The following is a 13,027-nucleotide window of genomic DNA, read 5'->3' on the forward strand; positions in this document are numbered from 1 at the left end:
TATCCATAGATGTTATAAAAACTACTTTTACTTACTCTCTTGTCTCTGAGGAAAGTTTGAAAGGAAAGACTTCTTACTATTTTTAAGAGAATCAAGTAAACAATACAATTTGAATGAAACCAGAACTTAAAAACCAAACTGCAGTTTTTAAGATTCTAGCAACTACTTAAATACATACGATACATGAATACTTCATTGTATTAAATCACTAATTTAAAAAAATTAAGTAGGCAATTCCAGTGCAGGTGAGGATGAAGACCTAGCCCAAGTGTTTCAAGCTGAGGAAAGACCTGTAGAAGTAGTGTGGTGCAAAAACTGTAGCAATACTAATCTTACTAAGTCAGCAACTGACATCTGGAAACAATCATGATACCTTGTCTTTTGGATCTTTCAGTATTTTAAAATACTAATACTCTACACACTTGCCTGGTTGACACTTTCTTCCCATAGGTGAATACTGGTCCCTCCCCCCCAACACTCACCCCCAGATTCTTTACAAAACTCACTAAAATAAACAAAACAATAATTAAAATAATAAGAGCAAAACCATGGAAGACATTTCAACCAAAGCACTGAAACCAAACAAGGAAATGGTAACTGTTCTTCCCTTCAAGACTGTGTACTATTAGGTTTTATGTTCTATCAGGTTAAACTGGAATTGTTTTCATACATCCTGTTCTTCTTTTTCTAAACAATAAAATCTTGCTTAAGAAAGCACTCTCCTTGTTTTTCTTTCTCCTGCCCCAGTCTCCAGGAAAACTTAAAAACTGCATCTTCATTTCCCTGGTTGTTTCATTTTTTTAACTGCAGGGCTGTTTTAAAAATTTAGTCAGTATGCTTCTCACACTTCTTTTGTCTTATTCTTTGTGGTGTTCAGCATTCAGAGGAAAGTTCACAATGTCTAAGTTCTTTGCTATGCAGGTAAATATGCAAATCAAAGGATGACAAAGTTTTTTTTAGAATCAGTTTATCTACAGTATTTTTCAAGAGAAACTACCATTTTCACCTGATCTGTGCATCCATTTCATAATCCTTGAGCAGGTTATATTTTTCATAAAACAATAAAAAGACCCATTTCGAATAGCTAGAAATATTTGGATTTTCGCGGTGTTTTCTTTCTCTTCTTTTTGATCATTGTAGTGATAGGCCAGTAATCCCTAAGTTGGATATTTGTACTCGGGCGGATGCGGGGAAAAAAAAAGTGGGGGGGGGGGAAGAAACCTGTAAAGAACTTTGCAGGTGCAAGCTGAACAGGAAACATTCGAAAGATAAAAATGTACCCTCTTTCCCTAACCCGACCTCCATCCCCACAGAGAAGAAACAGAATACTTACAAGTTAGCATCTGTGTATTTGTATCTCTATGTGTTTTCTCTCTTCTTTGGATTTGGATACTTTGAGCTAATTTGGAAGTGCCCGTTTCGTTGTCCACAAAATGATGCTTGAGAATCTAAGGATGCATAAATTAGAAGCCCTACAAAGGCACAGAACGGTCACTGTACCTCACTCTTTATGCGCTCTTATGGTGGGGCCCAAGAGCCTTTCCTTTTCTCTTTCTTTCTCTCTTTTTTTTTTTTTTTTAACACTTTAGATGATGGAGCGAGTGAGAGGCTGGTAGCTAGAGACGAATAGGCGAGCCCTGCACCATCCCCCCCTCAACTTAACACCACATACCCCCTCCCCAATTACACTGGACTTTGCTACGAAGTCAGTAGTTTTAGGAAAACTGGGGTCTGGATCGGCAGAGGCGCGGAATCCTTCACTTCAAGCCTCGACGCCGGCCTCGGAGTTTCTATTTCTGGTGCTCCAGGGTTGGGATAACGGCCGGGATGGAGGCGGGAAGCATGGAGAAAGCAAAGGGGAGTGATCTTTTCAAGAAACACCCAACTGCCCCCTTTACCTTTTTTGTCTCCACTATGGGGAGGTGGGGGGCCGAGAGAAAAAGATGTCAATGACCATTGTTTGCTCGTGTGCGATGTTGCTCCGCCCCCCGAGTCTGTCGTAAACCTGGCGCGGGACTAAAATAAACCCCAGATCCCGCAGCTCCGGGGGCTCGCCGCGCCGCCGACTCCTGGTCACAGGCGCTGCCGCCCCGGCCCAGGTGGCGGCGACCCACGGCCGCCGCGTCCCGCCCGCCCCGGCCCCCCCTACCTGGCCGTCCGCCGAGCCATGTCGTTGAGCCCCAAGCACACGACGCCCTTCTCCGTGTCCGACATCCTGAGCCCCATCGAGGAGACCTACAAGAAGTTCGGCGGCGCCATGGACGGTACGCCGCCCGGCCTGGGGGCGCCTCTGGGGGCCGCGGCCGCCGCCTACCGCGCGCCGCCGACCGGGCCCTCCTCGCAAGCGGCGGCCGTGGCGGGCATGCAGCCCCCGCACGCCATGGCGGGCCACAACGCGGCGGCGGCGGCAGCAGCAGCGGCGGCGGCGGCGGCGGCTGCCGCCACCTACCACATGCCGCCCGGCGTCCCGCAGTTCCCGCACGGCGCCATGGGTGGCTACTGCAACGGCGGCCTGGGCAACATGGGCGAGCTGCCCGCCTACACGGACGGCATGCGGAGCGGCGCGGCCGCCGCGGCCACCGGCTGGTACGGCGCCAACCCGGACCCGCGCTTCTCGTCAAGTGAGCGGGGCCGGGAACGCGGGACGGAGGGCAGCGGACCGCGCGGGCTTTTCCCGCCACAGTCCGAGGCGCGTGGGGCGCTGGGACCGGGCTCGGAGCGCGCGGGGTGTCCTGGGACCCTGAGCGCGCGGGGGGCGCTGGGACCCGGCCGGGGTCGCGCGGGGCGTCCTGGGCCCCTGCGCGCGCGGGGGGTGCTGGGCCCCTGGGCGCGCGGGGCGTCCTGGGACCCGCCGGGGCCACGCCGGCGTCGCGGCTGCAGCGGTGTGAAGCGAGCTGGGTGGCGGCTGACTGGCATTCCCTTTGGGCCCCTCCCCAGTCTCCAGGTTCATGGGGCAGTCAGCGGGAGTGAACGTGGCCGGCATGGGGTCGCTACCGGGCATCGCGGACGCCGCCAAGTCGCTGGCGCCCCTGCATACGGCGGCGGCGGCGGCGCCGCCGCGGAGGAAGCGCCGCGTGCTGTTCTCGCAGGCGCAGGTCTACGAGCTGGAGCGGCGCTTCAAGCAGCAGAAGTACTTATCGGCGCCCGAGCGCGAGCACCTGGCCAGCATGATCCACTTGACGCCTACGCAGGTCAAGATCTGGTTCCAGAACCACCGGTACAAAATGAAGCGGCAGGCCAAGGACAAGGCGGCGCAGCAGCTGCAGCAGGAGGTCGGCCTGGGCCCGCCGCCGCCGTCCCCGCGCCGCGTGGCCGTGCCCGTGCTGGTCAAGGACGGCAAGCCCTGCCAGAACGGCGCGGCCACGCCGACGCCCGGCCAGGCCGGCCCGCAGCCGCCCGCGCCGACGCCCGCGCCCGAGCTGGAGGAGCTGTCGCCCAGCCCGCCCGCGCTGCACGGCCCGGGGGGAGGCCTGGCGGCCCTGGACGCGGCGGCTGGGGACTACGGCGGCGGCGCGCTGGGCGCCAACCTGCTCTATGGCAGGACGTGGTGACGGCGCGGGCCGGGCGGGGTCCCTCGTGACGCCTGAGGGTCGGCTTGGACCGACGGCGGACGCGGAGCTCGCAAACGGACGGACGGGTCGTGGAGGCGGGCGGGCGCGGAACCTTACTACTGGGTGTGGGGACGCGACAGCCCCAGGATCGAATCACGAGCATCGCGCCAGGGGGCTTTGAGGTGGTTGAGGTGGTTATTTCCTCCTTCCAGAGGTTCCTAAATTATGTGAAAAGCCGGCCGAATCCAGATACACCACGTTCCTAACCAAAGCTCTCAGAGTTTTAAACGTTGGAGACTTCGTTGGTGTTTGTTGCTCTAAAAACCAACCCAGCTTTAGCAATGAATTCTTCTTGGAGTGGAACTTACCTTGGGAGATTAATTTTCGAATCCCCCTCCCCTTAAGTGCAATTTCATTAATGTTTGATGGAAAGTAAATTTAATTGTAGCTCAAGGTGGATCATGCACATAGCAACATTATTGCAGAGGAGTTATTGCCATTTACAGAAATGGAATAAACTTAATCAAAATATCGCTTATACGAATTGATATAGCTTTTTAAATTTAATGCTGTTTTTTAAATGTTTTGATCATTATTTGGCAATGAGTGTTTGTATATTACCCTAAAAGAGGATTTTCCCCCTAATATGCAGTTCATCAAAAGAAAGAAGGGTTGTAAGCTACTTTTTATATGGAAACTGGTCTCCCCAATGAATGGATAAAATAAATGACACCCTGTCTTTCCGTAGACATGTTATTTACTCTTTCTAAGGTATTTGCTTATCTTAATTTGAATACCGTGATAAAACATTAGAACAAGTAAGCAAAATTGCTAAGATAGACATCAATTAATTAACCTGTTTGAAAGCATGTCAAGAAGAGAATAAGGTGATTTACTGAATTGTAATCAGTATGTAAAGAATAAGTAACTAAAATATTTATAATTTTTTCATATTTAGAACTTAATAGGGGTTACACACCGATTTTGTTGGTGTTTTCTTGTACAAATAATGTATTTACTCTTTAATATGATGATTTATATTTCCTGTGTTTCAAAAGGATATTTAAATATAACTTAAAAGAACCTTAAGTACTTTTTTTTGGTAAGAGTCAAATGGTCATTTATTTTACACTAAGTTGTATAGGTTTTTTTTTTTTTTTAACACTACTTGGCATGATGTGACAACACAGCTCAGTTGACTCATGATTTAAAGAACTGGTAGCGGAGTAAAAATACTAAAAAGCTGAAGAACGTGAGCTTATGAAATGAAGAAAAATTAAAGACGTTAACATGGATAAAACGTGATTTATAAATGACCAAAACATCTACCAGAGACCTTAAAGCTCTTCTACATTTGAAGTTTTAGAATTATAGTTTGAAGCAAAACATTTTATTTAACTTCACTGTTTGGGTGTTTTTCTGAATGTGCAAAGTGCATTCTTTAAGAAGGTGTTTTAAAAGTTGCACTTTCTCTAAATGTATTTTATATAGTAAATAATAATAATAGTAATTAAAAACTCCAGTTCCTTCCACAAAAAGAAAAAAAAAACCCGAAACACTAAAGAAGCAAGTGGATCAGCCTTTATCAAGGGGCTGTGAATGCATTTTTGTAAAATGATAACTGATTTTTAAAACATTTTACATAAAAAAATAAGCAGAAAAAATAGTATGACAATGGTGCAATACACCTGAAGGAAATTTTCCCAGTTTGGGTTTTTGCATACTAATAAAATTGACTTTCAAAATATTAGCCAAGCTAGCATAACTATTACTGATGTGCCACATTTCAAAATGCTTGTTTATATTGATCGGATTCCTTCAAATTCTGAAATTTTACTTCTAGAAAACATGTTCTAAAAGTTCACATGGTTTGTAATTTTTTTTTTTTTTTTTTTTTTTTACAGCCCAATACTCAACAAAAGCAAGAATAGCTTATGGGACTAAGGGGTCCAAGTAACATATTTAAAGAAAATAAATCTTCGTGGACAGTTTTTTCCTTGCTAATTTCTGGAACAAAAAATCCCTTAGACTAAGGGAACTCTCTATCAAAAAGACCATTAAGAAGAAACAGCCTTCTTTATACAATATTTTCTGAAAGTGTATTTGGTACAGGCATATCTTTTTCCTTTCAATGTTCCTTTAAATAGTAAAGGACCCAAGCCAGAAGTAATTGCTGCAGAGGGCTTAACATTCTATACCCAGAAACTTACTGAGTTTATGTGTGCACATCCTGAAATTAGGACAAGGTTTGATTTTGAAACATTAAAATAGAAAATGTTTTTATTATAGAATTCCACATTCTGATTAATGCAAAACAAGAGCTTTTTTCTTCTTTTGCAATTAATGCTTTGCAGATCTTTTATAAAAACACAAACGGCCAGACTAGGTGAAACTCATTAACTGAAGAGGAGGATAAGTGTCTTCACGACCAAGAGGGAGGGCTGGCGCAGGGTCTAAGTGGAACAAAGCCCCTCCAAAGTTTCGCAGAGGCCACAGTAAAACGCGGTTTCAGAAATGCTAACTGCAGATGTGACACTTTCCTAAATGTTTTGGAGTTTTACAGCATTCTAACGTATCTTTTCCAATTGAGGCACAGAAACCAAGATCCAGAATCAAAGTTGCAGAGAGGAACGGCAGGGATTGCAGGTACTTTTCTGAAATCTGTGTTGGGATGTAAATTAAAGCGGGGTGTGTGTGTGTATGTGTGTGTGAGCGCAATGTTGAAGGATACAGGAAGGGTGTTTTGTATATGGAAGGGGGGATGGTGTGTGAAACCCAGTTGTCTTCTATTTAAGGCTTTGCTTAGAACTAAAACCTAATGGTCAGAACAAGTAAGTCAATCAGACTTTTATCAACACAGATGTTGTGTTCAAACTCCATTCTGCTATCGACTGTTTACCTTCAATTTAAAGCAAATCAGAGACTCAATCCTGTTCACTAAATGCAAGCAACTTCCAAAGACTTGCTTTGTTAGCTGCATTGAATACTGATGATTTATAAACTTTTAGAATAAATTGGTGAACCATAGTCACATAAAGACCCATTGATTGGATTTTTAGCTATGAATTTGTGCATCAGATAGTGCACTGTGTAGTGGCAGTATAAATTTCAGATGTAGTTCAAAGCATGAATGATACTGCCCAACTGTTTAATATAACACTAATGTGTGGATAAAACCCTGTATATTAATTACTAGTCCAGTTTTTAAAAATAACTGCTACTTGCCATGCCCAAATACAATGAGACAGGGCAGTAGGATACATTTTATTAAAACTGAATTAAATAAATAGACTTTTGCTAGTGAGAATTGGTGAGCATCTGGACAAGATTCAAAGAAGACTTGAAGTCAGGAATTCGCTCTCTCCAGTAAGTATTAAGATAACTTTGTGATTTTAAGATCACTTTTATGTCATTATTTTTAAGCCTGGAGGTAAGCTTAAATGGAAGCTTCTGAAAGAGGTGTTTTGGTTTAATTTGTCTTTGCTTTAGAATGTTTACCTGCAGTTGAATGAAATGCCTTTTATTTCAGTTTCTAAATTCCATGTAACCTCTTATTTCAGTAGTTGCTTAAATGATTTCTAATAAAAGTTTAACCACAAATTTGCCCAAGTCTAAGTTGTGCAAGCTATTTTGGAGTAGTGAATAGCTCCATTCCCATTTCACACACACAAATTAAAGCATGTTCCTCTTTGGCCCTCGTGCATGTATACGGTGTCAGACAACAAGCAACGCAGGCATTCACTTCACCCCGAGTGGGGCGTTTGCTACTTCATTAGTTTTACTTTTTTCCCGGTTAGAAGTAGCAGAGCCGTCGCTCGCGGGCACGCGTCCGGTGGGTCGGCTCCAGGCCGCCCTGGGGGCGGGTAGCGGCGCCGACGAGCGGGATGCAGCCGGGGCCGCAAGCCGCCTGTGAACCGGGCGTCCAGGTGACTTCGGAGAATGTCTACATTCTAATTTCGAAGCAAAGCGAAATTCGCTTACGTTCAGGCTTGGAACTTAAATCAGCAGCCTCGGGAGAGGACCCTTTCCGCTCTTTCCGTCCAGGTCCCGGTATTCGAACGCGTGCGGAGCTGAGACGACGCTGGGCTGGGAGAAGCTGCGGCGCGGGGTCCGGCCGGGGATCCGGGCTAGGATGCCGGGTCCCCCGAGTCTCGGGGCCGCGGGCGTCCCCGCCCCCGCCGAGCGCCCCCCGAGCCCGCCCGCCCGGCCCTGGCTCGGGCTCTGCCTGCCGGTCATCTCCCCGCCTGCCTCCCCGACGCTGCACGGCGGCCGGACAGAGCTTCCGATGGATGGCCGTGGGCTCTAAGGCTTTGCCTCACTGGACCCTACGGGGAAGACAGCTGCTCACCATGGGCTCTTAGCGCCGCGATGAAGTCGGGCTGTTTCCAGGTTCTAAGATTCTTACAAATCTTTAATGAGACCCTGAAAAAACTTGGCCCTACGTAAACATACTACAGTGGAGTTAATTACATAAAATTGACCCGTTGACTTTACACCCGAACATGGAGGGGATAGTTATAGCTTTAAACATGCCATTTAAAGTTCTAAAAAGCGTGTACTTGTTGAAATAACAGGGCATTTTTCTGGGAGATTCAAACGTGGGGACAAGTTAGAAAGAGATGCAGAGTACGGAGAGGGAAGGAAGCGAGGTCTCACCACCGGCTAGTGGGACTCTAGCTGGCTTAATTTTTCCATCAGGCTTTTTGCTTAGGTGTCTTCAGAACACTTTAAACATTAATTTTCAAACTTGTTTTGATCCGTTACATGTAATGGTGAAAGAGCCAAATCAGAAAGTTATTTTGGACACACTCATGATAGCTTAAAACAAAAACTAGACCAAAATTAAAGATCTGAGAAAATATAGGTTCTGCAGAAGTGTGGGTATGGTGTACTTAGGAAGCTCTGTACACTAAGTAAGACATGTATGTGGGCTCCTTTGGAGTATGCAATACTGATTTAGGCGCTATACATTTTCAGTATTTGGAAGATAGAGAAATCTAACAGAAGGTATTATTCCCACTTTAATGTATTGTGAAGTAATATATAATGGTTGTGTTAATTCCCAGCAGAGAGACTCTTTACCTCAACAATAAAGGACCCTGCTCTATTCACCCATCATCAGCAATGAACTCAATAGCTTCAAAATACCTTCCTATCCAAGGTTTAAGGTGGGACTTTTTCTGAATAGATTTAAGATTAACAAGTGTGCCTTTGTAGAATACTAAAGCAAAAATGTCGGAGGTCAGAAAGTCAGAGAGAAACCTTACTTTACAATCTGAGGCTACAATGGAAAGGTGGAAACAAGGCAGCAAGTCTTCATACGTGTGTCTGGGTTGGTTGTGGCAAGGAAAATGCATATGGAAGTGCTGCACGTGAACTGCAAGCGTAAATGTAAGGAACTATAGTGTGCTTAGTAGCAAGAAAAAGATAAGTACAAATTGGAATCTATTGTGAAATAATGCAAAAACCTGCCAAGGAACATCGGCAATTTAGCTAGGAATTAAACTTTTTAAGTTTTCTTTCTTCTTTCTTTCTTTCTGCCCTCCCATTGGGTTCTGTGTAGTGTTTTTTCAACTTAAGTACAACTGACCTACACCACTGTGTTACTTCCAGGTGCATATAATGATTCGATATTTCTATACATTACGAAATGATCACCACAATAAGTCGTTACCATCTGTCACCACACAAAAATAATATTATTGAATATATTCCCCATGTTGTACATTCCATCCCATGACTCATTTATTTTGTAACTGGAAGTTTGTACCTCAATCCCTCTCACCTATTTCACTCATAACCACTCCCCGGAATTTTTCAACTTTTCTTAGAGATTTAAAACCAGTCCTTAAAACTGCAGTATAAATCTAAATGAAATTTGTAAAATGTAAATAATTTATTCTCATGAAGATTTTATAATTTGCCAAATCAGTAGCAGACACATACATGGGTCGGTTGGGTTGTCTTGCTGACCATATCCTCTTAAAATCTACTTCTTCACTGATTTTCTTTTGACATCTAATTGTAGAAATAAATTGTTTTCTGATATACTGATTAAAAAACAACAAAAAGGGCTTCCCTGGTGGCGCAGTGGTTGAGAGTCCGCCTGCCGATGCAGGGTTCGTACCCCAGTCCGGGAAGATCCCACATGCCGCGGAGCAGCTGGGCCCGTGAGCCATGGCTGCTGAGCCTGCGCGTCCGGAGCCTGTGCTCCACAACGGGAGAGGCCACAACAGTGAGAGGCCCGTGTACCGCAAAAAAAAATAAAAAATTAAAAAAAAAAAAAAAACCACATGCTTGGCCAAGATTTTCAAAGTTTAAATACTGTAAAAGAAAAACAAGAGACCAGGGTTTTAAGTTTGTTTTTTTTTACTAAAGTCCAGAAATTTCCATATGACAAGTACATTAATGAAATGTTCCCAAAGAAATACTGAACAATATACACTCTAGTTAGCTGAGAGTTCCAGCTCAATAGTTCATACCCAATTGTGCATTAAAAATCAGCATGGATCTGAGATGATCTAGAATACCACTGTGTTTTGAAATCCACAGCTGGTTTGATTTTTGAACATAATGAAAAACCAGTATTCCTGTTCCATCAAATGTGTTTTACAAGCAATAATAAATTCAGATCCACTGTATTATGCAACACACATCTTTGGAAAGCAACATAAAACAGTGAGATCGGATCAGTAGAAATATACACAGTTAAAAGAAATACACAAAGTACTGTAGTTTTATTAAAAACTACTACTTGAGAAAGAAATCTTTCCACAAATAGCATAAAACTGTAGAATGATGAAAGGATTTGGGAAAGCTTTACAAAAGCCTAATTCCAACTGTATCTTCCTGAAGGTGGTGGCAAAGGGTATTTCCTTCCTTCTCTGGGATATCCCTGAAAAAAGAGCAAAAGAGAGAGTTTATCTTCTGGATTAACACTCCTGCAAAGAAACTAATCTTACTTCTCTGTGGAAAAACACACTATAAAGAAGGTGAATATGTCTCACAGGTATATCACATGGAAGGTCTCCTTGAACGGGTGCTTTTGGTCTGCAGCTTCATAGAAAGCTGCATGCAAAGTGGGACATCAGCATAAATGCTATCACTGATAACTAACCAAACAAGCCTTAACAAGCGCTTGAGAAATTCCTTAAAATGCACACAAATGAAGGATCGTTAAGTGTCCCGTGTAAAACACTTGTCATTCTCAATTCTCCCTACCACCCCCTCCCCAGCTAGTAATTCAAGCCACACTGTGGTAAGGTGCCCACATCATCTTCACACACACATATTATATACCAGGAAAGTCGTTTTGCTTAACAAAGGCAGGAGCTTGCTGCATCAGTTGAGGCCTAATGAACTATTAATTTTAGGGTTTTTTGTTTGTTTAGCTATAAATAATAGTGTACCACATTAGGTTATTACATAATCAATTACTGGCAATATTCATAACAGTTCCTAATATGCTTGCAAATAACATTTCTGTACAACCTGAAGGTAAATGTGATGTGTCTCCCATCACAATTCCCTTTCTACGGAGGATTCTGAAATGGACCCCCTTCCCCATGTTGCCACTCAGAGCGCTTCACTAGTTTAAATTATAACATGAATATGTGTAGTCCTTCAAGGTCATAATGTAGGCTAAGGACTTGTTTAGTCATATAAACTCCACTAAATATATAATGAAGTCATAATTTTACTGCTTTTAACAATAAACTTCTACAATTTAACAGCGCTTCAAAATTCTGATTTAATTTAAAAAAAAAATCTCCACAGAAAAAAGACTTAAGAAAGAAATGTATTTCCAAAAGGTCCTAAAAGAATTATAATGTACAACCAGTTTGCATCTCCTAAGTGAATAAGAATTTTACCTCGTGTAACAGCAGAAGGCTCCTTTAAAGGGACGTGCTCCCCTAAAGGAGGCAGGGGAGGCGCTGAACTAGGGTCCGAAGTCACAGGCGTCCCCAGCTCTGCTGCCCAACCCAGAGGCAGGAGGGTTAAGCTTTCGACTCCTGACTTGGAAAAATGAGGTGACTGGACTGAACTTCCTCCAGAACTTCTTCTAGTTGCAAGTGTGCCTTCCTTTCAAAAATATTCATCATTTAGTTGGCCCAGTGTCCCCTTCACACTAGCAGCATAAATAGTCTCAATCTACTGAACCTACCAATAGCATCTGTAGAGATCTCGGGCTGAGAGTATGCAAAGTCATATTCTACAAATTGATTCTAAAGAACTGTAACAAAATTCTCTCAAAAGACAAGATGATTACTTTCTTGTAAAGTGAACTGAGACTTGTAAGAATACACCAAAAAAGCGTGGAAAAAAAAGATTTTTCTTAGCTGGCAGAAGATTTTTCTCAGCTGGCAGAACAAAGGGACACATGGCAAGAACCTGAGTTAGAAAATTAATATTCGAAGCACTGCAAAAGGCTGTAGGCGACACCAGGTAAGCAATTTAAAAACCACTTCACATCACCACAGGTGCCAACTCCAGGAATAGCACACATTCTGAATCACGGCATTCAGATCCTGTTCTCTGGCAAGCGTTTGATTAAAGAGCATGTAGATACTGGCCAGGGTGTCAAATGGCTGGGGGACAAACACTGAGGCAAACAGACCTCAGGCCTAAATGCTGCTAAAAGTAGATGCTATAAAGAGAAGGAAATAAAGCTTACATTTACTGAATTTGTCTAGGAATTATTATACTCACTCAATGTATAGCTGTTTAAATTTAGTTTAAAAAAAAAAGTGGGAAATTAGATAGGAAAGATTTCTTTCCATGAAGATAGAGAACAGATGAATCAAGACAGAAAACTCCCAAGAGGAATAAAGATAACAGCTGAAAAGGTGAAATATTACTTTCAGCTTCTAGAACATTACCATTTATTTTGAGAGATCTAGTTTCTATGAAACTAAAAAGCAATACCCTAAGGATAAACATGTTTTGGTGACAGACCATATTTGTGCTAAATATCAGATTGCTGTGATTAAAGGGGCTTTTGGTCTGAAAATTCTTCAGCATCATCAAAGGATAACCTATTTAGTGAGGCAGATACTCACCCCGTATACATTTTTAATGAGGGATCCAAGTTCGACTGAGCTACTCTATCAGTAACTTATCCACAGATGTTTAAGGAAACCAAAACCAAAACCAAACCAAACCAAACCATGGAGTCCCAAGAGGCACGGTTCCATTCAAAGTGAGCAGTAAGCTTTCCATGCCACAGTCCCCGCTGCATCACCTGTCTCCCGCCGCGATCATCACGTCTGGGTGCATACCCGCCCGGCCCGGCGAGCATCTGGTACTGGTTTGGCTGGAAGGCTGCGTTTGGGGTTTGGAGCATCCGGTTCCATGGCAGCAGAGGTTCGGCGCCAACGCCTCTGTGGAAAAGCATCATGTTTGCATTAAAAGTCAGAAGCCTAAAATCTGGCAGGTATCATCATCTCCAAATCTGAGGACAATCCAATCTGCCTGGA

The 13,027-nt window shown here is 43.8% G+C and overlaps 2 protein-coding genes across 3 annotated transcripts in view; one reads left to right on the forward strand and one right to left on the reverse strand.

Moving 5' to 3' along the window:
- The first annotated feature begins 2,155 nt into the window (after nucleotides 1–2,155).
- On the forward strand, nucleotides 2,156–3,551 carry NKX2-4 (NK2 homeobox 4). The gene is made up of 2 exons (XM_004270423.3): nucleotides 2,156–2,621; nucleotides 2,938–3,551. Exons 1-2 carry the CDS (start codon nucleotides 2,168–2,170, stop codon nucleotides 3,549–3,551), a joined length of 1,068 nt encoding a protein of 355 aa, XP_004270471.1. The 5' UTR covers nucleotides 2,156–2,167.
- Nucleotides 3,552–9,909: 6,358 nt separating this feature from the next.
- The window catches only part of XRN2 (5'-3' exoribonuclease 2), an 80,095-nt gene continuing 76,977 nt past the window's right edge, over nucleotides 9,910–13,027 (reverse strand). For both annotated transcript variants that reach the window (XM_004270421.4, XM_033429410.2), the window contains exons 29-30: nucleotides 12,793–12,931; nucleotides 9,910–10,446 (exon numbers count right to left, since the gene is read on the reverse strand). In XM_004270421.4, the coding sequence (XP_004270469.1) occupies nucleotides 10,381–10,446; nucleotides 12,793–12,931 (205 nt within the window). In that variant the 3' untranslated portion in view covers nucleotides 9,910–10,380. The remainder of the gene's footprint in view (nucleotides 10,447–12,792; nucleotides 12,932–13,027) is intronic.

The sequence above is a fragment of the Orcinus orca genome, chromosome 16 (assembly GCF_937001465.1).
Source record: "Orcinus orca chromosome 16, mOrcOrc1.1, whole genome shotgun sequence".
NCBI lineage: Eukaryota > Metazoa > Chordata > Mammalia > Artiodactyla > Delphinidae > Orcinus > Orcinus orca.

What these genes read in the sequence shown, in the direction of transcription:
- NKX2-4 (XM_004270423.3), top strand. Translation starts at nt 2,168, where the DNA reads ATGTCGTTGAGCCCCAAGCACACGACGCCCTTCTCCGTGTCCGACATC. An exon ending in GGACCCGCGCTTCTCGTCAA is followed by an intron (nt 2,622 to 2,937) that starts GTGAGCGGGGCC and finishes GCCCCTCCCCAG; the next exon opens with TCTCCAGGTTCATGGGGCAG.